Source organism: Mycteria americana, chromosome 6 (assembly GCF_035582795.1).
Source record: "Mycteria americana isolate JAX WOST 10 ecotype Jacksonville Zoo and Gardens chromosome 6, USCA_MyAme_1.0, whole genome shotgun sequence".
Taxonomy (NCBI): Eukaryota; Metazoa; Chordata; class Aves; order Ciconiiformes; family Ciconiidae; genus Mycteria; species Mycteria americana.
The window spans coordinates 37312350-37339765 of NC_134370.1; the positions used below are offsets into that span (position 1 = coordinate 37312350).

Consider the following 27416-nt stretch of genomic DNA (forward strand, 5'->3'; position numbering starts at 1 on the left):
TTCTTATTTTAAGAAAAGAAGAACCAGTGAGAAAAATCTGAATTCATGAAACTAGCTATAGATTATTCTATACTAAACTGTGTATTACAGGAACCTGATAGCATATACTCCCATCTTGGAGCCCTGTGGGCAGATAATGTGCATGTAACATAATACAACTAACAAAGAAACAATTTTTTGTCTAACCTTGCTACTTGCTTAAAATTGTTAATGAGTATCAACACCCTAGTAGAGGAAATTTTGGAAATGGTTAGCTGAAACTTGTCAATGATCATCAAAAGCGGCCTGAGAAAGGCAGATACGCACATGGCAGTAAAACAATGAAGATGCCTTAAATGTGTCTACTAAGGACAACCAAATAGTTTTGATAGACTACTGGTTTTGTCAAGCAATTTCATCTACCTAAAATTCAGTTCAAACTGTAACTACTGCACAGTATCTTAATTCAATCCCTTTTAGAAAGTTTAAGTCACAGAAAAATCTAAAACAGGGAAAGAAAACAAGTTAAGCAGGCTAGAATTTCAACATAACTGTCAGAATTCTCACTGCAAAACAGCTGAGGAAAAAAACTCCTTTTTTTGATGTCTTCCTTATGCAATCTCACATGACATCAGCACTCTCCGACAATATTCAACAAAGGTTTGTTCTGTCTGCTCCTTTTCTAGGAATACCGCTGTCTTTAGATTCACAAACCAAGACCTTCACCATGAAATTTTACAGAAGTAATGTTTACTTACCATTATCATCATTAAGACCCAGCTGTCCAAATTTGTTGCGTCCCCATCCAAAAATGGCTCCGGAAAGAGTTAGTACAAAACTATGAGCTCCTCCTGCTGCAATCTGTGCAAAAGGGATTCCCAGCAGAGATTTAATCACATGCGGTGAGTGTTGTTTTTTATACTCATAACCTAAGCCCAGCTGGCCATATTTATTTTGTCCCCAGGAAAACACTTCACTTCCTGTTTAAAGGGGGGGGAAAAAAAAAACCACCAAGAAATACAATCAATATAGTTTAATTATAAGTTTAATTATATAAAGTTTATTTACTGTAAGAAAACCTAAAAGTTAGACAGTTACTCTTCAAATATTTTTTAGTTTGAAAATGCATACAAATTACTGACTTTTGAAGCTAAGCATTCTCATGTAATTTGCAGACATTCAACTCAAATATTTAATCAGACTGAAAGTATTTAAGTCCCATTCAAAACCCTCAAAACTGCCCTTAACATTCCTGTTTCAAAGCGTTAGATAAGTTGAGTTTGGTTATTACTAAGCAAGATGCTGTTCTATTGGGAGTTCCACTACTGTACATATTTTTATGCAGAGATCTTGCTGAGGTTGCATACTGGACAGGCAAAACTTTCCAATTTCCAATCACAAGCCTCATTTAAGCTTTTATACAGTAACATACTTAATTTTCACATACAATTTAAGTGGCATATATTTTAAATTCTAAAATATTGTATCAATGATATGATGAATGAAGCACAAAGTTTATAATGTAATTTGATGCCTTATAAAGAAAAAAAAAAAATTTCACAAATCAGAGAGCTATTTATGTTAAGATTGCCTCCAAAAGAAAATGTTCCACTGAACAACCAACATTTTGCCAAGGTATTTACTATCCTAAAGATCAACATCTAATCACAAAGATATTTTGCTTTTACTGATGTGATACGTTTCAAACAGTAATGCTACCTTCAAACAGTAATGCTTCCTATGTGTCTCCTACCTCCACCTTTCCAGTAACAGTTTTATCAAGATGGAAAACAATGAAACCCATCCCCTGGGGTACAGGTGTCTCAGATTTTATTTAAACAACCACCAAAAAACCAAACCAAAACCAACCAGACAAAAAAAAAACCCACCCCAAACCACCAGTTTTATACAAAACAATCTTCCTAACACCAAAGAAATCCTATGCCAATCATTTACAATCACATGAACTAATCCACCTCATCAATATCCCATATATAGATCTAAAAATACTATGAAGTCTCCTCTCAAAATGCCCGATTCAGGTAAGTTCATCCCATTTTCCTCCCCGTGTGGGTCTATTTTTAAGGCCATAACCCTGCTACATTGCAAGTATTTCTGCAGGTTCTCTTACAACCAGAAAAAAAAAAAACAACCAACACCTTACAATGCATGTGAAGAACAGAAACATAGAGCTGCAAATCCATGAACTGGCAATAGGATAGTGATGCTGTACTTGAAGCTTGTAACTGTTTAAAACACTGAGTGAATTTTAAATTACAAACTCCTATTATATTCTTGCACCTTTGACCAATAGAACGCTTAACAGCACATTTCTGACACTCCCCACATTCTACTGCTGATCTTAACCCAGGCAAAGAGTTATTTGTAAATGTCTGTCTGCCTGTCCTGAAAACAAAGGAATCTCACTAGGTGATAACACTAAAGATGCCTGGGAATACATAATGGCACAGAAAGCACTCAATATGGGCCCATGAAAAGTCACATACAAAATCAAGGCACATATAGTCAGTATAAACTATTACATTTAAAGAAAAAGAAAAAAAAAAAATCATTCAGCATACAATTAACAGCTCCCTCCCCACAGCTTATTTAGCTTATATTTTAACCACACAGTGTTAAGAAACACTGTCAAACTTTACAATCTTTCTGGAATTTTTGTTTTGAGTTTCTAAGTTTCCATTAACCCTGTCCAGCAGCCACTTCTTCCAAATAGACGTTTTGGCCCCAACTCTCCTTTACCATGATGAAACAAACAAGCCTCAAATTTAAATTCATATTAATTTCTGGATAGTTATACTAACTAGCCCCAGCAAAATTTTGAAGACAGATGTTTAAACCTTTCAAAAGGTGGGTTATAATGTGACATTACATTTTAACTACAGAAGCACCAACAAAACAGAGGCTTTGCAATAGAAAAGCAGACAAGGAAGTCGTTGCCTGCAAGCCTCAGTAACTTGAAGTTACAGGTTAAAATAGGCTAGTGACAAAGCAGCATGCTAGCATGCATGAAAAAGAAATGGGACCAAAAAAAGGACAGAAACAATAATGAATTTAAAAAGGAAATTACATTAAAGCAAGATGATAAAAAGCAAAAAAGCACTGAAAAAGCAGAACAACACAACATTTGTCTGTACATTTATTTTTTAAATTCAAGCTTCCATCATTAAATTACACTTCTACCAACCTGAAATCCCACCTGCGTTAAGTGGTAGTATGTTTTAAAAAAATTTTCTTTTTAAAAAAAGACAAAATAAATGTTGAAACCTTTAGAATTACCTGGTAAGAAATTACACAAAACTTCAGAAGAATTTGGCTTACCTTTTGAGAGTGCTAATGAGTGATAATAACCACAAGCAACTTGAACAATTTGGATCTCTGATAAGCTTTTAATATTTCTATTGGGGTAAGAAAACAGAGAAAGAATTAAGCTATTAGGTCATGGTATGAAATATAAAGTCATGCCAAAGGGTAATATACAAAAAGTATTGTATATTTCACTGAAGTATATGTGAAACTAATTTAAATATCCTAACTTTAATTAGAAGCTATTTACTAAAGTCTTAAGTCAAACCTGCTTCTTTGCTAACACCTTCAAGGACAGGTTGTCTTATTTTCAAATTAATAAAGTCAGTAAAAGACCATAATGAAGAATTGGGGAGGTTCATGTGCTAGGAAGGAGATGTCGCACAGCTGAATGGAGGAAATTAATACTGGATACAAGAAGAAAATTATTCTTACTTTCTAGTTTCCAAAAGAAAAAAGGTTTTACAATCTTCTTCATATCAATATTAGATATAAAGACTGAATTACTTTCTGTTAAAATCTTAACACTCAATTTTTCATCTCTACCAACATTAACTTCAATCAAAACTTCAGTTTACAGAGCTACTAAGTATTGCACAATATTATAAAGAAGTTGCAAATACCTACAAATGTGCATTAAATCTAGTATGCTTTCAACTTTTGATGAGAAAAACAGGAGTTTCTAAAAGGTCTGTGGGTTTTTAAATTTGATACAGAAATAAATAACCCTTATATTAGTTATTTATACCTTTCATATTTCTACATGTCACAGATAGCCATGATAAAGTTATAAATTACTAATGTTCCAAGGAATCGTTACTTTTCTGTGTCTTTTTCCTATGTAAAAAAAGAAAATTAGAAAAGAAAACCTCCAGCTTGCAAACATACAAACTTACTGCTACAGACAGTTCCACTGATTTCAGTGAACCTATTCATCACAGTAAAAATGCAGACTTCAGCTAGCTGGAATGCTTACAGCATTCTGAAAACAAGGAAGTGAATCTGGCTAGCATTCATTTTTATAACTAGAAGGCGTTATTATTTCATCACAGCTAAAAAACCTTGGGGTGAAAACTGAAGTACGAAGATCAGATAGCAAACATACCTTCTTCAAATGTACTCCCACAACTGGTTTTGAAATTTTAACATTCTACTTCTCTTTAACTTCTCTTAAATGGCAGTTATCAATCCCCATTTACATTCTTAAAATACCCATCCTACTTTTCCAACATAACTCTCATTCTTAGTAGATGACTATTAAAAAAAAAAAAAACCCAAACAAAACCAAGCAAACACATGACACTTCTCACATAAGCTGACTTTTTGAGAAAGGGAACTGTCTACAGCATGCAAGTGCTATCGCTAAAATACACTTTCTAATGTGTGTTTTTAATTACAACAGCAAGAATATCTTAACCAATGTGATTTAAGCACTTTTAAAAAAAAATTATTATATACTAATTATTTTTAACCTGGGCACTCTGATGCATTCCTCTGTTCCTGGCAAGCCAAGCTGTCCATCAGTAGCCAGACCCCAAGCATATACCTGACCCTTGTCATTTAGTGCAAGAGTATGGGCTTCTCCACATGATACAGCTACAATATTTTGGGCATCCAGTGCACCAACATGCTCTTAAAAAAAAAAAAAAAAAAAAAAGTTAGTTGTTAAAAAAAAAGCTACTAACAAGCTAGCGTTGTTCAAGACAGTTATACTCAGTACTAAGATATCAACTGAAATGACACAGAAATAAGCGCAGAAGTCTGCCAAAACATCCTTTATTTAAAATTATAAGCATGCTATTCTAGGAGAAGTAAGTTAAATTTGACACCCCAAAGTAACCAAACAACAACTGTATCTGGAGCAATATACAGAAGTGCACAAAAACTGCAGCTTGATCATAATGGCTCCTTCTAATCTTGCCATCTGAAAATGAGTGCAGAAACTCAATTAACATTAAGGTCAAATAGATTATTGTCAAATGACTACACGTGTAGACATTATGTAAGAGGAAAACATTCCACCACAGCAAATTAAATTCACCTATTCATTATTAACAAAAAAGCCTGCAAAACAAGGCAGGGCAAATTAAAGGCTAAAGCTACTGATTTTGCAATGAGCTACACAATGTCCTCTTTATAATGCAAAATACTGTAGAAACAGATCCTAAAGAGTAATTTTTCTAGATATACAGTGCACGCCTCTGAAAAGCAAACACTAAAATATCTGTGATTTTTCTTCTAGTAGCCTGCATCAATACCTTTAAATACATTTGGAAAAACTCAAAGTTTGTTTTTGTGCTTATGACTTGTGATCAGAAGTCTAACCTGTTCATTTCACCAACAGCAAAGTGGAGAAATATCATCAGGGTCTGTCATTAAGGCTGGAATTTTCAACAGTCCCCTTAAATAAGAGCCTGCTTGGACATTTTATGCCAGTTTTCAAACACATAAATTCTATTCCTGCCTAAGAACAGCACACCACTGAAAAAGCCTGCATATCATCAATGTAACATGCACTGTGAACACAGCCTAGCATAGTCTAAGTCAATTTCAAAACAGTAGCTAACAGTATCCGCAACATGACAGGCACTCAGTTTCCAAAATAAAGTAACACAGGCAGCACATGTAAGTTCATTTTTTTAAACAGCTGGTCTGATTAAAGAGGTTACCACCCCAATTCAGCCCATTACCGCCTCCACAGCTCTGCCCATGGAAGAGGTCATGTAAGCGCTCTCCAGTTCAGGCAACAGCATGCAGATCAGACTATCTTCACCAGCTGCTAAACTAGCCGGGCTGACTGCCTAATACGGATTAAGGAACATTCACACAATCCCTATGGCAAGCAGAGCTCTGTGGGGAGGAAAGAGGGAAGGCACAGCTAAGTAGCGCCACTGGTGACACTGAGGTGGCAAAGACATGCAGTCAGCGACAAAATTATCTTCAGTTAGCAGAAATACATTCAAAAGAGAGCATCTACCCATCTGTAAAAATACCGAGTCTCTTTGGACTGCGTAAGTAAAGTTATCCCAATGCACCGATTTCACATTAGAAGATTCAACTGTGTTGTCAGTAACCTCTAGATGAAAGAAAAATTAGGGAGGAGGACATTACAATCCTCATGACTGCTTTGTCTGAGCATGTTAAAAAAAAAAAAAAAAGATTTATAGTAGGTGTTTGTCCATTACATATGAAAGCTCATACAAGGCTGCTTTAAAAAACAAAAAAATTAAAAGTCAGATGTTTTTATTGTAACTTTTAGATTTAAAAGACAATTCAGCATAATTTTCAATGTGGGTAACAAGTATTCAGAGTAAGTTTGACAAGCTGAGTTTCTATTCATGTTCATGATGCAGATGTTTGCACAGGATCAAAGTTTGTCAGTTTTAATATCCATTTACTGTTTCCCAACAGAAGTCCAAATTAGTTTTAAAAGTTACATATCAACTACACAAAAAATCTTTACTTGGCATCAAATCCGAAACTCTGAATAAAGGAGAACTACTAAAACACTGCATAATGCCTTATTTCCATTTGAAATATTTGAATCAATTATTGTGCCAAGTAACTTGTAAAATTGCTATAGCAGTGATTAGAATAAACTCTTACTAAGCCTTTTCAGTTTGCTTACGTTATGCTATAAGTACTGTCAGAAGCACTGTTCCATATCTCTCAGCAGCACGCAGATATGACTCACACACACAGCTCTGAAGGGAGCCCATGTGCACGCTCCTCTGCAGTCCCCGCAAGATGTTTACCCACTTCTACAGAACTGCACTAGCAGGAAGCAGAAACACGCATATAACATAGGTAGGAAGAAAAAAGCCCAAAGAAGTTTTACATTGCATCCTTTAGGATTCTCCCGTAGCACTGCATATGCTGAAAAGTCTTTTATCAAAAGTTTTAGTTTTAGTTCTTAAGAAAAGAAAATCAAGAACGTTGCTTTAATCAGACATGCTCTACATCACATATTAGATGACTAAAAACACACAGCATGTTTCTCAACTACAGTATGCCAAATATTTGTTTCTACCAAACCTATACATATAGTACAATACTAATCCATATTATTGAAGCAGGTCACCTCCTGCTGAGATTAAAAACAGTCACTGAGTCTTCCACGCCCTTAGGTAAACTGATTCCATGCTGGAAATAAAAAATAGGGGCACTGTCCAGCTGCACGGCAGGCAAAAATATGGAGGGACGGCCATGTTTCACAGTTGGTTGTTTCCAACTGTCACAAGATGCAATCCAAGCAAAGGAATGCTTTTCAAGTTAAAAATATGCCCATTCTTGGAAGAACTACTGTGCATACAATTCAGCACATGCACAGACACTAGCAGTCTCAGGTTTGACATAGCATAATGAAAAAAGAAATACATGCACAACCACACGTACTCTCTGCAATTCATTATTTCTAAACTTACCTGGTCTTTTCCTCGCTTTTTCATGCCCTAGTTGTCCCAGATCATTGCATCCACATGTATAAACAGTCCCATCATCCAGGACAAAAACAGTATGTCTCAGTCCACATCCTACATCTCTGACCCTTTTATTCAAGAAAAAGTCACTTTTTCTGGGTTCTAAAACAATCTCTTCATCAATTCCACCCAATCCAAGTTGTCCAAAAGATGCATTTCCCCAGCACAACATGTTTATGCTTCTCTTTATCACAGAGATCTTCCAACTTGACTTTTCTGGAATATCCCTTCTGCGTAGCTGTTCAAAAAAAAAGTAAAAATGTACAGTTTTTCAGTATTGTCCCTAACATTTATGTTATCTTCTATATAGCATGTTATCCACACATTCACTTTCTGTATACCAATATATTGAAACACTGAACAATTTTTAAGAGTGTGATTTACTTTCTTGGATAGTATATACATTAACTCTGTAGTAAAATGCTTTCCTTCCCATTTCAGATACAACTTTTAAGATGCACAGGTCCTCGGTTTCATAAAACTTGGTTTCAAAAATTTAAAATATCGTTCTTTGTAAAACTTCCCTAATCCAGAACTATACAAATGGCAGTCACAATCAATTCTAGCCAGTGGAAATGACCTCAAACATCTTTTAAGGAGACAGTACAGGCTAGTGTCTTTACACAGGGAGCTGCATGACTCCTGAATGCACTGTGTAAGGCCTCAAGATCATCCCCAAAAACAACACTTGACTCATAGCTTGGAAAAAATTGGTCAGCTCTGATCAGTTATGCAACACAGAATAATATGATGTGTCAATCATTACATTTAAACAACTATGAGTCAACTGAACTTGCAATTTAAAAGAAAATAAATAGCTGAAACTCAAGTCCCCAGTCTTGCACTGCAATCAACAAAGGCTACAGCTTCACAGTTACTCTGCAGTAACAGGAGGCCACATATACAAACTCCCCCACACAAACCCCCATCCCTAATGCCTAAATTGCAATTACCAGTATGCGTGCTGACAGACTCTGTACCTGTTTGGAAAGGATACAAAGCTACACTTCTCTTTCATTTTCAGTATTGCAGATGATGAAGAATTTATGACAATGTTTTCACTATTACTTACACTACACTTCCATGATAGTAAGTTTCCCCATATTTTCAGAGCAACTTGAAAATCAATGCAATACAGTGTAAAATTGCTATAAATTTTCATCTGTGACCATTATTTGGAAGACAGCACGAATAACGGAATGTGGAATACAATGCACTACAAATGCATTCAGTCTCACATTCTGCAGGGTCATAACATGTATAAACCACCTAAATATAAAACGGCTCAGAGAAGCATGCCATCAGTTAGCACCTAAACGTCACATAAACCAAAGAAGAGCAGAATTCTTGCCAGCACAACAGGATAACTATTTTTCTCTGCAAAAGTCAAAATGCAATAAACAAGATGCTTATTTTTGTGATCTCATAACAACAACAACAACAAAACCAAAAAACAACAGCCAAACAGCTTAAAATATATTGCATTCTGTTTACCTATCTCAGGAGATGATGCATGATCAAATATTTCCCTAGCTATCACTAGCTATATCCTACCACATTCAGAAGGGGACATCAAAATGAAGATGTCTTCGGTTAAGACATAGCTATGCAACAGCAAATTTCACACATCTGTAGCAGTGACTGCAATGCAAGCTTCAACCTGCAACACAAGAAGTTAGGAAAGATGTATGATTATAGTGCTTCAAGACTTCTGTAATCAAGATTTATCTCCATCTCCAGGGCAGCAAAAAGAAGAAAAGCTCTCCTTTCTATTAAAACAGATGTGTATTTCCATAGAAGGTGGGGGTTTTGTTTTGTTTTTTTCTTTTAAGAGTCAGTAGCCAAAGATGTTTTGTACTTTGATCTCAAATCACGGTAGTATTTTATCCCTGTATGCACTCATGAAAGCCAGCTCACGTTGTCAGCTGCTCGATACTACCATGCGTGACATCAAAAGCAGTCCAATGCCGACACCAAATACAGAACGCGAGGGAAACCACCCAACTCATTTTCTACTAGCAGAGAGCGAGTAACGGTGCTACAGGAAGAGTCTGGATGTTTCCCGCAGGCTGGAACGGGCTGTGCAATCTCACCGTGCACGGGCACTGACGCGCTCTTAAAGCGCCCCAGCCGCGGGCTGCGCGCCCGGCGATCCCGAAGGCTGTATCACAGGCTCCTGCCCGCCCCGGCTGCCCCGTGGAGCGCGACACCGCCCGCGTTCGCCGACACACTGCCAAATGCAGTCAGCCTGCGGCACGGGCTTAACGGCTCCCCTCCCTGCAGCGCAGCTCCCCCGGGCGCCGCCGCCGCGCAGGGGTCCGGAGAGAGCGGCCACGCCGCGGGCGGGGCCGGGGCGGCCCCGGCGGAAGAGCGCAGGTCGGCGGCCGGAGTGGGGCCTCCGCCCGTCCCGAGGGGGCGGCGCCAGGCGCCGAACTCCCCTCAGCGCGCCCCGCAGCTGCTAAGCGGCGTCGCCCGTAACGGTCCTAACCGCCCCGGCCCACCGTCCGCCCCGCACCTGCCCCCCCACGCTGCAGGCACTGCCGCTCGTCCCGCCCCGCTCCCACAGCCGCCGTCCCACCGGCCCCACGGTGGGGCCCCGCGGCCCGAGCGCGGCCCCGTCCACTTTCCCGTCCGCCCCGCAGGGCCGAAGGGTGGCAGCGCCCGGGTCCACAGAGATCCAGCGGCGCGTCACGGCCCGGCGGAACTCACCGGCGGCGAGGCGAAGCGAGGCGCTCTGCTCCCCCCGGCGCCGCGAAACCGAGGCCGCGCCCAAGCCCGGCCCGCCCGCCGCAGGCACCCACCGACCACCGCGAGGGCGTGAGCGGCCCCAACACGGAGCGCTGACAGGGCCCGGCCGCCGCTCCTGCGCAGGCGCGAACTCAGCGGGCGGGGCCGCAGCGCTCCCGCTTCACGGCCTGTCTCCCTCCCCAGCCCCGCGGTCAGGGGTGGTGACGCGGCGGCGGCGCGGCGTGACGTTAGCCTGGACCTCGGCGGGGCGCGGCAGCAGGGGGCACCGCCCGCCCGGCGGGGCGAGAGGCCCGGGGTAGCGGTGTGTGCCCCGCGGCGGTGTTGGCGGCGGCAGCAGCGGTGTGTGCCCCGGGGCGGCGCTGGTGGGGCGGAGGCGGTGCCGGTACCGGTGCCGTCGGGCGCAGTGTTGGAGCCGTGCCGGGGCGGGTCCCGCCGACCGCCGGGGATGGGAGGGGGGGCTCTGGGCGCTACCCGGTCCCCGAGCGCGGTTCGGAGGGAGGTTACGGTCGGAGTTGCCGCGTGGCTTCGGTTCCCGCTGTTGGGCTGTGAAGAGGCCGAGCGAGAAGTTGACAGCAAAAAAGAAATTTAGGAGAATGACCGTGAAGTGACGAATGCTGGAGTGATGCCTTCGTCCTCCCCGTGCGCCTGGAGGGCGGCACTGGAGAAGAGCGGAGCTGGGTGCGGGAGGATGCTGTTAGCTCAGGTGCTCCCTCCGGGGTGGTGGCGGCAGCTCTGCGTATTCTTGGCTTGGGAACAAGTGAGCGCAAACAATTACAGCAGCTTTACATCACTATTTTAAAATCAAGAATAATTTTAAAAAAATGAGTATGTTCTGGGGCAAATCACTCCCTCTGTTTGCTGAGAAGAGGTCTTCGTGATGGCGTATTTCTCCTTCCTTGCAGAGTGGTTAAGAGACTTGGCTGCATGTTGCTATTCCTTACCGTGATCTACAGAGATCTGCAGAAGCCTCTGCTTGATCTCTGAGGGCGCAAAAAGAATGAGATCAGTGAGCGGGAAGGAACTGGATCTGCCAGGGAGAAGCACAAACTGTTCTTCATACTCCAATTACCTGTCATTAACTTCTGACACAACGGACTTCTTCCCCGAGGGTGACCCAGCCGGTGCTGCTGCAGGGTGAGGCAGCAGTGTGAACACCAGCCCTGCTGCTGGCCCTCCTGGCTCAGGGAGAGGGCTGGGTTGAGGGTGTTTGCTGATCCCTCCGGCAGAAATTAATTCTGAATTCTGCATTCCAGTTACAAGCTTTTCTCAGTGTCAGAGCATACACAAGGTGGGCATGTTGAAACGTTTTTTTCACTAGTCGAGCAACTAAAGATAAGTTTACACGCTGGACACGTTTTTTAGCTTTTTTTCTAGGATTTTGCTTAGTACTGGGAGGAAAACCCATTGCAATTTATTTAAATGGACTCTGTTGGGAATCCAAGTGCAGTTTCGTTATTTAGCAGCCTCTCCTGTGATCCACCTTTATGCAGGTCAGGATATAAAAAAGGCCAGGACCAGGCATACTTCAGAGCAAGTGATTTTGCAAACTGTGCGTAAGAAAGGTTCTGTGTTTGGTGTCATTTTGCCCTGTAATGGAAAGCATTTAAAAAACCCCCAATAAATGGGACGTCTTGGTCCAGCCATTAAACACTCCTTTGTATATCTAAAGAGGTAAGGTACTACAGGACTTCTCAGGATTTGTGGTTGTAAATTTATCAGTAAAGATCCAAACCAGAAATATGAAATTCATACACAGAGAAAATGAGATAGCTGACAAAGGCTAAACAATGCAGCACTTTTCAGGATAGCAAATACACAGGTTTGTTATTTAAAGGAGAGATGTGAACGATTTGCCTTTTTCCATTCTGCGTGTAAGAATGGAAGGAATGTACCAGCAGTAGCTGGTACACGTAGCAAATAGAGGAAAACATTTCATTCATTATCTTCTAAACTTCCTTTTCCTTTTATTTATGAGACTACCAGAGTAGTAACTGTGAATAAATACACTGTGAAGTAGATTTTAAATACTGTCATTCATTGTGCAATGTGTCCTCTGACCAGCATGTGGGGATATGTCCATGTACTTGAAGAGAACATTATATGCCCGCTACAGTTTTTACATAGAAAAGTATTTTGGTATAACTGGCCTAACGCATTAAATAAGAAATTAAATATAAAGCATGAAACAACATACAATGTTGCACAAATCTCAACTTCCTTGTCTAATAGACATAGCTGTTTTATTTAAAAGAATTATTTTAGTCCTAAAATCAGCTTACTGTAAGTTAAATAATTCACATGTGTCTTCAAATAAAGTATAAGCCATATTTTTATTCCACTTACTACCTATCTTAGCAAATTTTCTTTTTGGTGCCAGAAAAGCCATATCCTACCTGTCTTAATGCCTTGAGAAAGCCCCTTCCTTCATGGGGCTGAAGATACACAGGCGGTGGGGGAAGGGAGTACCTACCCTGATGCCACATCACTGCTTGGACTCCCGGCCACTCAGTACAACCAATTCTGCATCCACTGGCATCAAATCTGCCAAAATGTGGTTCTGTAGTTGCAGTGGTCAAGAGAACTGTGGGTAAGCATACTTGCACCTCAAAATTCCCAATGTCTGTTCTAGTACTTGCAAAAAAACCCAGTATTTTGCAGTGATGCAAAATCCAGTGAACACAAGAAATGTAAATCTGGTTAACTTCAGGGAAGGGATTTATTCCTTCTAAATGCCTTAGCACAGAGGGTTTCTTGTTACAATTGCACAGCCGCCTTATTGATGGTCACAACAAGCAGGAAACTATTTTCAGTTGCCCTGCCATTATTAAAATAGCAATGCTTGGCTACTGCCTGGTGATTGCTGTCAGCACAATTGTGTTTTTTTAAATTGTACCCCACTTAATCACCCATTCAGATAATACAAAAATGTAAAAATCATATGCAGTGTTAACTAACATATACTATATGCTTTATTACTGGAAAACATCTTTCAGTTTATATACATGTTTTTGAAGGCTACAGTGTTATGGCACAAAACTTTCTGTATAGCTAACAACAGGGATGGACTCTGCTCTCTGCCTCCATTTTATCCTGGCAACAGTCAGTACATACTTTATAAACATTAATTCCTCATTTCAAACCCCTTTGTTTTATACTTTGATGTGTCACAGACCATGGAAAATAGAAATGGCTGTCCAGAACCGCTGATAACATGAAATTAGAGATGTCAGCATTTTGCTGTGAGAAATTACTAACCTTTGTATGAAGCCTTTGTGTAGAATATTCTTGATTAAGACAAAGGAAAGGCTTTAGAATGCAAATAGCCCTACAAACAAGGTATGGTCAGACCCTTTTAAGCCATTTCAGTTTTACATTTTATCCTTATGTTCTTCACAGTATCAATATTTGGATGTTAGTAATTAATGAAAGTGCCTATGTAGACAGACAGACATAACTCACACATACACAGAGTATGTGTTTTATATGCTCTGCTACTTTATAGCTGAGCATGTTTTAGTTCTCTGCCCACCCTGCTCACTGTAATGATTCTGGCTAGCTCAAACGCAAATGTGCTTACCAGTAAGACCAAGTAATTATTAACTGATGGCGATATGCTGAAAAAAAATGAACAGTTTTTGACCTGTTTGTGAATGTAAATCACTGTGTAAATACTAAATCTAGAATATTGCAAGTTCTGTGTCTAACTTGAGGCACCTAATTAAGGGATCTGTTTAAGGATAAGCTGAGAAATCTATACCTTCAAGTAAGAAAAGCAAGAAGAAAACCCTGCAACACCCCATATCCCTCATCCTCTCAGGACACAAAATATAGCTGAAATAGCCAAAAGAATGCAATTCATAGGATGACAGATGTAAAGAAAATGGAAAAGCAGCGAAGGACAACAATGAATCCTGGACAAGAAGACTACAATAAAGGAAATAAGCTGACCTTTGTATTAGGTATGAAGCTCTTGTTCTCACAAACTCCTGTGTGGATCCAATATCCCCAAGCCCACACAAATTGCAGCTGGCACTCGGAGTGACTACCCCATATCCTGGCAGTATGGTGGAAGCTGCGTAAGTGCCCAGGCACCTTCAGGTTGGGGCTGAAGACGCTGAACATTTTCAAGCACCCCACACAGAGGGCTGAGAGTGCAGCCCCTTCGCACATGTGGCACATTCTCTTCCTATTGCAATGATGTTTCGCACTACTACATGAATTCTTCTGCTATATATATATCAGCAGGCCAGGTGCTAACTGAACACCAGGAAATTCTCATGTAATCTTTTGGGTTTTTTGGCTTAAGTGTTGGATGCTGAGACACCAGTTCCCATGTCATTAAACTGGGATTTTGGTCAGGCTGAAACTGATCTTTGATTTTTAAGATGCAATCCTACAGGAACACAAGATCAATAATTGAGCCACTTCTGCCCTGCAGAGACCAATTTGAGAACACGCTGAACCTCAGCTTACAAAATAGCAGCTCCAAGTGGTGCCACATGCTGCTGATTCTGACATGACACTGTGTCTTTGCATGGCAGGATGATGAAGCACCCTAAAATTAGCCTTCTTACTATTTCGTAAAGAGCAGACAGAAAGGTAGCAGACTGCACTGAGGAGAACAAAGAGGCACAGGAGAGGACCAGAACTGAGGCTCACACACAGGCTGGTCACAACACTTCATGGTGAGCACTCTTGGCTTCTTTGCAAATTTCCATGTTGGATTATTTAGTGTCATTTCTTATCCCAAGCACAGTGACCTGGTTGTGAAAGAAGAAAGGCACTCGTGCAAACAGAGGTGGGGTGGGGGGATCTGTTCTCTCAGTGGGCTTGGGAGACAGCACAGGGGAAAACTAACTGTGAAAATGACACGGATGGTCTCTTTTCTTAGAGGTGTGGTGGGAGCTGGCATTTCATTCACGGAATAAGTGTGTTGTTAATGGAACAGAACTGGGAATGGAAGAAAAAAAAGTGCTGGAAACCAGAAATACCACGATAAAGCCCCCTCTCTGTTGAGCCGGACTGAATTTTTCCTGATATTCAGCTCTTTCTCCACCCCATTTCTTGGGTGAGAAAGTCCTTGGCTTTACAAGAAGTAAGATTTGAGAGAAAAAACTTCCAGGCAGTAGGAAGATAGGCATGGATGTGTTTGGGTATGGGAACAGAAATAGTGAAGGAAAAGTCCTAGACCAGAATAACAAGTGCAGATGAGGAGAAGAAAGAAACTGTAAGAAAACATTTTAATATCAGAGGGCACAATAGGCATGACATGAAATGGATGTTAGGGCTGATTGCTAGGAGAGAAGAAGACACAGCATGCGTCTCTAGGAAGCAGAGGACTCTGCCAACAGCTAGGTGTAATAGCCTGTGGCCCTGTGCCTAACCAATTGTCAGGACATGCTGTTTTCTTTATTCCTATGGTAGGACTCCGCAAAGAATAGCTGGGAAGAAAATAGTAACTGAGACATAAACTGTGACCAGTATGTTTAAACTACATCCAACTGTTTCTGCTATTAGTTATCGCTCAAAACTATGGGACTATTTTGCAACAAAGATATTTCTATTTAGTAAAGTTGGTTGGACAGTACTCTACAGCTTTTGTTATTTAATTCAGGAAAAGACTCGTGATTTCACATGTATTACTGAAACCCAGAGGGGCATGATACTGTGAGATCTATTTTGGTGCAGTTAGCAACTGATAGATATTTGGTATAGCACAGACTGAAATGTGGTGTCAAAGAGGTAAGGAATCTGTGCCATTTGTATCAACTAGAGTACAGGACATCTCTGTTCACAAAGTGGATTAAATATTCAGTGTGAAGACTCTTGGACAGATGGAAAATTAGGTTTCTCTTGCAGAGGTTGTTAAGGGGCTCCACAGAAATTATACGTGAGCAGTCAGAGCTCAGAGTCCTTGGAGGACTGTAACTCTGAATTTCCTATGACGTATGTCTCGACTGTAGCATTAGAATAAAAGATTTCAAAAAAATTTTGTTTGATTTTGGAGACAGAAGGGAAGTAAGCTGTATGAGATGAGCAATCAAATCCTCATAACTGTGTGAAAAATGGAATCACTGCTGCTACCCACTGCACCATTTGAATGTAGAGAAACCTATTGACTCCTCATGTTCCCAAAGATCTCCTATGCCAATACTTACTAAGCTCCCATTTAGGAAAGAAAAACTGCCACAAACTTGTAATCTTTCGTTTCTGTTTACTGACACTGGAGTTGTGCAAAATGCTAACAATCTTCTTGTTGATTTTTTAATATGAGTGATTTAGAGGCTCTTCCTTCTCTCCAGAAAATCTTGGGACAATGTTTTGGGGATAATGTTTCTTTGTTTATTTAGTCTATCAGCATACAAAAAACTGTTTTGATTTAAAACTTCAAGCTTGTAAAGGGGAGGCCAAAGCAACTATATATCATTTGGAAGCAGAAACAGTAGAGCAGCCACCCGTGCCAAACCTCCATTTTTTCTTGGATAGGGAGGGAGGTAGCAGTGATTCATCACTCATGTCTGATTGATGAAGGCTTTCTTGTCATTAATGTCAGCAAGCCACTAGGAGACCACTAAATATGATCACTGATCCCAATCAGAAATGATCATTTCTGAGGGGGAGTCGGCAAAACTGCCACCTTAGACTTCCGGAGGGCGGACTTCAGCCTGTTTAGGAGACTGGTCGACAGAGTCCCCTGGGAGGCAGCTCTTATGGGCAAAGGGGTCCAGGAAGGCTGGACATTCTTTAAGGAGGAAGTCCTAAAGGCACAAGAGCGGGCTGTCCCCAGGTGCCGAAAGACGAGCCGGCGGGGAAGAAGACCGGCCTGGCTGACTAGAGAGCTCTGGCTCGAACTGAGGAGAAAGAGGAGAGTCTATGACCTCTGGAAGAAGGGGCGGGCAACTCAGGAGGACTACAGGGGTGTAGCGAGGCTGTGCAGGGAGAAAACTAGAAGGGCCAAAGCTGAGCTAGAGCTCAGTCTGGCTGCTGCTATAAAAGACAACAAAAAACACTTCTTCAAATACATTAGCAGCAAAAGGAGAGCTAAGGAGAATCTCCAGCCCCTAGTAGATGTGGGAGGAAACACAGTGACCAAGGATGAGGAAAAGGCTGAGGTACTTAATGCCTTCTTTGCCTCAGTCTTTATTAGCAGGGCCGAATGTTCTATGGGTACCCAGCCCCTGGAGTTGGAAGATAGGGATGGGGACCAGACTGGAGCCCCCATTATCCAGGGGGAAATGGTGAGTGACCTGCTGCACCACTTAGACACTCACAAGTCTATGGGGCCTGATGAGATCCACCCGAGAGTGTTGAAGGAGCTGGCAGATGTGCTCACCAAGCCCCTTTCCATCATTTACCAGCAGTCCTGGCTAACTGGGGAAGTCCCTGCTGACTGGAGATTAGCGAATGTGACACCCATCTTCAAGAAGGGCCGGAAGGAGGACCCGGGGAACTACAGGCCTGTCAGCCTGACCTCGGTGCCGGGGAAGCTGATGGAGCAGATCATCCTGAGTGCTATCACACGGCATGTAGAGAATAACCAGGGGATCAGGCCCAGCCAGCATGGGTTCAGGAAAGGCAGGTCCTGCTTGACCAACCTGATCTCCTTCTATGATAAGGTGACCCGCCTAGTGGATGAGGGGAAGTCTGTGGATGTTGTCTATCTAGACTTCAGTAAAGCCTTTGACACGGTTTCCCACGGCATTCTCCTGGAGAAACTGGCTGCTCATGGCTTGGACGGGTGTACTCTTCGCTGGGTAAAGAACTGGCTGGACGGCCGGGCCCAGAGAGTGGTGGTGAATGGAGTTTACTCCGGTTGGCGGCCGGTCACAAGCGGTGTTCCCCAGGGCTCGGTGTTGGGGCCAGTTCTGTTTAACATCTTTATCAATGATCTGGACGAAGGGATCGAGTGCACTCTCAGTAAGTTTGCAGACGACACCAAGTTGTGTGGGAGTGTTGATCTGCTGGAGGGTAGGCAGGCTCTGCAGAGGGACCTGGACAGGCTGGATCGATGGGCTGGGGTGAATTGTATGAGGTTTAACAAGGCCAAGTGCAAGGTCCTGCACTTGGGCCACAGCAACCCCATGCAACGCTACAGGCTTGGGGAAGAGTGGCTGGAAAGCTGCCTGGCAGAGAAGGACCTGGGGGTGTTGGTTGACAGCCGCCTGAATATGAGCCAGCAATGTGCCCAGGCGGCCAAGAAGGCCAATGGCATCCTGGCCTGTATCAAAAATAGCGTGGTCAGCAGGACTAGGGAAGTGATTGTGCCCCTGTACTCGGCACTGGTGAGGCCGCACCTCGAATACTGTGTTCAGTTTTGGGCCCCCCACTACAAGAGGGATATTGAGGTACTGGAGCGCGTACAGAGAAGGGCAACGAAGCTGGTGAAGGGTCTGGAGCAGAAGTCTTATGAGGAGCGGCTGAGGGAGCTGGGACTGTTTAGCCTGGAGAAAAGGAGGCTGAGGGGAGACCTCATCGCTCTCTACAACTACCTGAAAGGAGGTTGTAGAGAGGTGGGGGTCGGTCTCTTCTCCCAGGTAACAAGTGATAGGACAAGAGGAAATGGCCTCAAGTTGCGCCAGGGGAGGTTTAGACTGGATATTAGGAAATTTTTCTTCACCGAGAGGGTTATCAAGCATTGGAACAGACTGCCCAGGGAAGTGGTTGAGTCGCCATCCCTGGAGGTATTTAAAGGACGTTTGGATGAGGTACTTAGAGACATGGTGTAGTGATGGTTTTTGGCAGTGTTAGGTTTATGGTTGGACTCGATGATCTTAAAGGTCTTTTCCAACCTATATGATTCTGTGATTCTGTGATTCTGTGATTTGAGGGGCACTGGATAGTCCCCACTTACCACACATATATTTACTTTCATAAAAGAACAATAAAGGGCTATTTCCAGCGTCTGGGCAGGGTTCTAGAGCAGCAAAATTACTCTTAAACATACATAGACGTAAATTTGAGAGAAGTCCTAAGCCTTGGATCCTTGGAGATTCAAGAGACATTGTTCCCGAGACTGTCCCAGGAAAACACACAGCATTTCCACAGTATCCAACTGAGACATAGCAGCTTCTGTTCACCCCGTGACCGAGCGGAGACATCCAAAACCAGGAAAGTCAGCTTGAAACTCCAATTTCATCAGAAAACACTTCCACAACATTTTTTAGCCAATAGGCTTGTAAAAAAATGTTGTGCCCAACGTGATAAAACTTTAGCAAATACAAACAATTCAATACAGACAATATTGTATGCTTATAAGCTTGTAGCAAACTCAGCCAGGCAAACTGGCTCTTTAACAGACAGTATAAATATTACAAATTAAATTCCTTTGAGTATAACTTTTTTTTTAATAAAATGAATGAAAATAATGCTTATTTGGCCTTATGGCCAAGTGGTTGCTTTGTAATAAACAGCACTAGGATTAAAAATCACTTTTCCTGAGAGGCAAATGACAAGTGGTCTTTATAATTTTTCCTGACCTCTTGTTCAAGTTTGAGCCTCTAAATAGCTCATCACCATTATAAACCTGTTTGGGTTATCTTCTGAGTTTATAATAACGATAAGCATTAAAACAGTCTGTTCATAACTATAATAATCCTTACTGGCTTCCCTGCAGAATTATAATAGACATGAACCTAGAAGCATTTTGTTTAAAACTATTACAGATAGTCATAATTTCCAGTGAGTTATATCAGCAATGATGTCTTAAGAATCTAGCATTTGGGATTACAGCGTCTGCACATTTTCAAGTCAAATTTATGAAAATTGTTATATTTTGGCTAAGATACAGTTTAGAATAGTTAATAGCAATACATACAATTTTAAAATTTTCACTTTAAAAGTTCCTACACCATTAGTTTTACAGCTAATTTTGACTGGGTACAGAACTCACTATTTGCCCAAGTAACAACAAACCAGATACTGTTATTATATCGATTTTCCTAATGTTTTCTAACAAAACCACAGCAAGTTAAAAGAAATACCATTTGACAAGTGGAATTAAAACATTTTTTTAAATATAATTTAAATTTACATATTGTGAAGTGAGATTTAAAAGCTCAGCAATTACCAAATAAATTTACATTTACAGCTATATTTCTGGAAACTTATAATTTTTAAAATATTTGAGAAATTAAAGATTTAAATACCATGCTTGCCTCTGCCATAATTTCTTTGAACATATAGTGATCAACATAAAAAGAATAAAACCGGAAACTAATAATATATTAATCGTCATATATTTTCTGATGTAAACATTTGGCTGCATCAAATCCTGCATCGCAGTATCTAGACCAGAGAGATCTTCACATCTCTGCAAAAGAACCACAGGTTTTCTCTTGCTCCACATAAACAGAGAGCAAGTATTTCAGGATTAGGAAGCATAGAGTATGTAAAGAGTTTCTTTCCTAAGTTTTTCAAAACCAGGAAAGAAACAATACTGCTTGGAGCACTGTTATCCCTCCTTCATAGTTTCAATAACACAATCAAAAGGAGCCCATGAGACAGCACAGAAACTAGCTATATCTGCAAGGTGGAGACTGTTATTAGAGGCCTCATTCTTGGGAATCAAATTATTCACTGGTTCTTGGATTTTAAACTTTATTATCTTGACTAAAGGTGGGAAAACTCTGGAATTTTTTCCCACTGAATACTTTCTCTTGGCCCTCCCTGGCCAATAAGTCAAAGCCATCGTTTTCCCTGCTTCCCTTTCCTCTAGGTCAAATGCTCAGATGGGTAAATTGTTTCTCAATGGAAGTCAATGGAACTAATGCCAACTTAAACTAATTGAGTCTTGATGGGTTTATATCACAGCTCAAAACCCCACAACTGAGTATGTCAAGTATGACAAAATACATGTTTGTACTCCTTTTGTGCAGTGCAGTCAGCAAACTGAAATGCATTTCACATAAACTCTATCCATCACAGCATGGTAACAGCAGTTCTGGCTCCTCTTCCTGCTCCAGCTCCCACTTAAACTTCTCTATTCACTCAAACACCTTAAATCCTATTCAACAGCTCAATACACAACAAAACAAATCTGCTGTATACAGGAGGAACTGTTTTCATATACGATACCCATGGGTTATAAACATTATGGTTGAGACTTTCTAAAGTATGTCTCTTCAAAATATGTATTTTGATTTTCAAAAAATGGTGAGTAAAGACTTACGTGACTGCCTCTAGTTACTCAAATGTCAAAATCTTGGCCAATATGAAGTTATATAAACACCCCAAAAGAGAATATACAACTGGATCTACACAGCCAATCCCTTAGCTTTTCAACAAATACGGAAGAAAATTGAAAGTATACCTTTTTAACTATTTAATGAAAACATAGGCTTGGTCTTTGTATCCTGTCTTTGAATTTCCAAACTAGTAAATATTTCTTCATAAAATAGATGTTCTCTTGATTTACTAAATTGTCCTGCTTTAACATTAAGCATATACTTTAAGAGTATTATGTTTAAAATTTAGTTCAAATATCGAGTTTCCACAGCCCCACACCACCAATTAAGCATGCCAAAAAGGTTTTGTTGTGCTTTAAGAGGCCTTTACTAATTAGATTAAATGAAAAACACTTACCATAATATTTGCATTTTCTTTCTAAGTGTCAGAGTTTGGAGTCTTCCAATATTCTTCCTTTTCTAAAGCAAAAAGAAGCGAGACGCTTAAAAAAGCATTTTCAAAGGCACCCTAGGCAGAAAGAAAATTCCTTTTTATAACTTGTGTGATAGCACATGGCATTACTATATGTCACTGATGTACCAGTTGGTCTAAACTTGGCTTGTAATATGTGTGGTTTATCAGATCAGAATGTATTTTAAATCCTGTGATATATCTTTTGACTGCTTCCATTGCGTAAATTGATATTTTGACTGTTTGGAAATTAGATGGTTCTGGAGACTGATAACTGCATAAGCAGAACCACTGCTTTAAATCTGGACTGGGAAAGTAGTCATAAACATTTTTGATTACTAGGTAATTTATTTGAAATGAATGAGAGGTCTTATTTAGTTTCCTAGTAGAAAAGGTATATCCTTCTCTCTCTTTCTCTCACTCTTTCTCTGTCTTATATACTTATGAAAAAGTCACATTTGGCATAGTAAAAATTTGCATAGCTAGTCAGAATGGCCAGTACCTCCTGCTGTTGTTGCTCTGAGGTAATTTTCTGCGTCATGATCCTTACTTCGGTATGTGAGCTTACATTATCTGAATATCACTTGTTCTTTAGCTAGACAGAGTGATTCTGATACTTCTGGTGTTTAATAAACTGGTACTATCAAATTACTTTAATTCTCATCTCTGTCCCTCCTGAAAGTTTGCTTGTGTTTTGACAAAAAAGACCCTTATTTTAAAATTAATTCTGTCAGTAAAGCTGTATCCTAAAGAAACCAGGTTTTTTGAAGCTTCATCAGGTATCTATAGATACAATTTTTGCAGGGCATCTTCATATAAATTTTTTACAAATTATGTTATAATGCAAGTCAGTTTAAAATTACAACAAAAAAAAGCAACATTTAAAGTGGGAAGGTGACTCAGTGGCCTGAGGGAAGGCGTTCCAGACAGATGAGACGGCATAAGGGAAAGAGTGCCAGAATCATCGGGAGGGGCTGGTAAACCGATCCCAAGTGTGCATAATAAAGTGACACACTAAAGTGCTGGTAAAATAGTAACTATTTCTCAAATCAGTCACCTAAGGAGATTCAGAGTTTGGGAATGATATCCTAGTTATGTTTTCATTACAAAATGGCACTGTTTTAATACAAAGGAGGACAATTTTAGAAGCCATAGAACTTCTGCAGAAGTTGTTTTTTTCCCTTGTCTGTACAATCAGAGAGCTGGGCAGAGTCAATGCTTTCTGAACACTATGCACAAGGGGTCAAACAATAGCAGCTAGCACTCATTCTCCTAGCAATAACCAGACAACACGACTCCCCTAACCCCACAGGCCATTACTGCATTTTATTTGTTGGCACAAAGACTGCCATGCTTTTCTGCTGCCACCATGTGTCGAGATGACAGGTTCCATGTAAGTATGGGTATAATCTCTCTTCCCCAGCTGTGGCCCTTCAGACTGACCATTTCTCAGTTCATCCTGTTGCACCACTGTAATACACTATACACAGTCTCTCTTTCCATGGAGTTTGCTTCTGTCGTACTTCAGCAAACTGTTATGAAACTATGCTCTCCTGCTAACTAATCTAAAATAATGCATAAATAATGCATGTCATAATGCATTAACTAATAATGCATTAACTAAAATAATGCATGTCAAGCTCTCGTCTTTAGTTAGTTCCTCTAGTCACCTCACTGAACAATCATGTTGCTGTCCTCCAAACTGTTTATCCCAGGCCTACCTAGCTGAGGTGATCGAATGACCACAAGTTCAGAGATGAGCTGACTGCCATGCACACTGCTGATAAACCGCTGAAAGCGTTATCTGAGTGTGCTTGGAAAGCAAGAGGTCTCAAGAAATTATTTTAAAAATGTAGACTATCCATGAATGCCCTCTCCTTATTCTCTTCTAGCAACAATCCTTTAAGACATTCTAATTAGGGGAGTATCTCATGAAGTATAATTTTGGCAACTAAGTTATTGAATGTTTTGTCTTATTAAACATCTGACTAGAGCTGATTTTCTCTACAGTTCTAGTTGTCTATAACAGGCACCAAAGCCTCTGATGATCAAAATACCAGCCATTCATTCTGGTTTTGATTACTCTAAAATCCTAAAGGTCCTGATCTATTCTACCATTAGGCCGAGGTGCCTCAGGCTCCTACCAGCTGCCTGGCCTTTTGTATTTAATTTGCTGTAGGCCTCAGGGCCTCTAATATAGAACAAAGAAATACACTGGAAAGCCACTATACCTAAGTAGAAAAAAGATACTGAAGATACGTATATTTTATATAAATGGTATATATATTCTTAGTTCAGACAGAAGACAAGAACCTCTGCGTATAGTTTCCTCATTACTGTGCAACTCACATTAATCAGGTTTCCACAAATAATAGCCACACTTATTTTGTTCTTTTATGTTAAAAGCACTTACAGGTGGACTCTCAGTGAACTCTCTCAGTTCTTTAAGGCTTTTGGAATTTCTTTGTAAGTAGCCTGGATTAAATTCTGCTCTCTGTTCTAGATGTGCAATGCCATTTAAGTGATAAGAATAAGGACTGCACTGTAAATCTCTGTTTGTCGAATGTATAATTGGAAATAGAGACTGTGTGGTTACAAAATATGCCTCACTAGACTGACTCTTAATCCACTTTTAAAAATACAATCCATAATGTGTTGTTGTGTTAATCTCAACCCCACATCAAAAGCATTCACGTATATGACCCTGTCTCTGGACAACAGTAAGCAGTTAACAAAGGCAGACACGGCAGATGTCAGGTCTGCTTAATATCAACCATAGAAATAGCTACTATGAGAAAAAAATTTAAACTTTTATTACAATACAAATAAAAGGATAAAAAGTTCAAATAATCAAAATATAAAGTATATAATATGGCTTTCACTTCAGTAACATTCCTGTATTTCCTTTTCCTTTAGATTTAGGTAACAAGATACCTCCACTCTTTGTACCAGTCCCTCTGACAATCTGTTCAGTTGGCATTAAAAAGGTAAAGAAGCCAATTGAAATGGATAGATCTGTAGCTGCTAGGGTCTAATCCTGTTTTATCTGAAGAACAAATTAGACATGCCACAAAAAAGGGGAGAGCAAAACCCAGAAAAGAATGGCAAAAGTACAAACACAGTGTTTGCCTTAGTGCCCTCTCTTACATATAATCTGAGGAAAACAAGTCCATCGTTGTATCAGCTACAGCAAGATCTGGCAAACCTGTACCAGCATTGGACTGAGAAGGTGCCAACCGGTGCTCTCTTAGTTGGACACCTGAAACAACATAGCAAAATTAGTCTTGTCTGCTAAGCCAGGTTCTTATTAAAAACAAGAGAAGGAAAGACACGAAAGACAAGAAATAAAGTGAGGATGTAAAAGAAGACAGGGAAGGAGAGGGTCATAGTAGGAATGCAAATCTCACAGAGTGTCCCAAATTAGGTAAAGACACCAGAACTGGCATTATCAGATTCCCTTTTATGGTCTGTTTTGGACTAGTCATGCCTCGCAACCAGGACAGTGAAATCCTATAGTGTCAGAATGGATCCTGTAGTCTCTGACAATGCTGGGAGTAGTAACCCTGACCGTAAATTTCACACCTTTCAATGAAGATGGTTTTTTGGCATCAATGTCAAATCAAGTTTCCTCCTGCTTCATTTGCCCAAAGAAAGTCATGAATGGAACAGCACATCCCCTTGATATTTTGTTCAGTAATTAAACCCAGTTTCTGGGTTATTAATTTTAATCCATTGATTTCTGATCTTGTGTTTCTATTGATTACCAAACATAGTCTCCACCAAGTCATTGGGTTTTAGAGATAGGAGTCCTCATTAGCATTATCTCCATTTTTTCTGTATTTGATTTTTTAAAACAATCTTATATAACAGGTTGCATCAAACTTTTGCTTCTTTGGGCAACTGTCAGTCTCTATTATCAATATTTGCTGTGTGCTCTATAAATCGTTGAAGTCTGGTACTGCTGACCCCAGAAAGAAGGCTGATGTGAGCCAAACCCTGCACCCAGAGATGGTGGTAACTTCAAGGAGATCCTACTCAGCCACGTGAGCACTTCCAGGTAGAGCTCATGCACTTTATATTTGAACCATAAAGGGAAACTATCCACTTTAAAATTTGAATGTTAGCAAATTAAAGAACCTAGCTGCTTGTAGAATGTTGTTTAGATATGCTAACTTAAAAAAAGAATTTCCCTTACAAAAGGAAGAATGTAGGAGAACCTAATAAAATATTAACTATACAGGGAACAGTAAAATGGTTGTGAACAGACACTTTTTGCTAACTTTTGTATTACATCTTTGCAAGTTGACCAAGTTCTTTGAAAGGCTAATATTATACAAGATAGTATTGTACAATGGATAATACTGCACAATTAAAAAAAAATCATAATTTAAAATAAGGACACAGTGTCCTCCATGTTTTTTGAGGCAGGGAATCCACCTTAAAGAATCTGACACTTCTACAGGTGAGTAAAAGTTTTTTACAAAAAAGGGATTTTACAAATTCCCTTTTACAATTGCCACCCATATTATCAATTATTTCATGTTCTGGGGATTACCTCTGTGTTTTATAGAAATCTTTATAACATTTTTCAGCTATACCACTTATACTGCAACAAAGCAAAATACTGGTATATTTTTACCTATTGATTCATTTTGAAAAGCAAATAGATGGAACATTGGATGAAACTGGATGAGGATAGTACAAGGGATTGTGGCTCTGTGTGAATGACTGTAAGACTGCTTTCATTACTGTGGTTATAACTAACTTTTTGGAAAAGTCTGACTCCTCTCCTGTTGATGTCTGTGACAGAACAATAACTGATTTCATTGGAAACAGCATCAGGCCCCATAAATCACTAGTACATTTCATCTAAATAATTAACGAGACTGAAAAATTCTGTAGTAACACTCAGGCAATCCTCACATGAGCGCTGTCATGTTAAATGATAAAGCCTGTTTTGGGCTGGGTGAAAAAGAAATAGGAACTGAAAGAATGTTTCAGCATTATTATTTGTGCCTTCTACAGCAAAGAGCTACCATTTCTTTCATCCTTCTGATATGTCTCCACTTCTAAAATTAGAATCTGAGTTAGAATCACACAATACCTGGCAGGCTCATGCTAATTATGCACTGCATAATGATATGAATAGAAAATATCCAACTCATATTATCTTACACAAGGTTTGCAAATCACTATTGAACTAGCTTTACCAGAAACATCCAGAAAATTGCTATTAACATTTTTCTCACCAGA

General features: G+C 40.3%; 2 protein-coding genes across 8 annotated transcripts in view; one reads left to right on the forward strand and one right to left on the reverse strand.

The window, feature by feature from the left end:
• Positions 1-9892, reverse strand: part of HERC4 (HECT and RLD domain containing E3 ubiquitin protein ligase 4) — a 35763-nt gene extending 25871 nt beyond the window's left edge. For 2 of the 5 annotated variants that reach the window (XM_075505314.1, XM_075505313.1), the window contains exons 1-5: positions 8362-8480; positions 7728-8019; positions 4776-4935; positions 3319-3395; positions 738-959 (exon numbers count right to left, since the gene is read on the reverse strand). In XM_075505314.1, coding sequence (XP_075361429.1) covers positions 738-959; positions 3319-3395; positions 4776-4935; positions 7728-8019; positions 8362-8370 — 760 coding nt within the window. In that variant the 5' untranslated portion in view covers positions 8371-8480. Of the gene's footprint in view, positions 1-737; positions 960-3318; positions 3396-4775; positions 4936-7727; positions 8020-8361; positions 8481-9275; positions 9464-9874 lie in introns of those variants that run through there. The other 3 variants (XM_075505317.1, XM_075505315.1, XM_075505318.1) reach the window with 3 other exon arrangements.
• Positions 9893-15175: 5283 nt separating this feature from the next.
• The window catches only part of MYPN (myopalladin), a 77612-nt gene continuing 65371 nt past the window's right edge, over positions 15176-27416 (forward strand). The window contains exons 1-2 of one of the 3 annotated variants that reach the window (XM_075505321.1): positions 15176-15214; positions 26588-26625. The gene's annotated coding sequence lies outside the window, so the exon portion shown is untranslated. Of the gene's footprint in view, positions 15215-26033; positions 26221-26587; positions 26626-27416 lie in introns of those variants that run through there. The other 2 variants (XM_075505322.1, XM_075505319.1) reach the window with 2 other exon arrangements.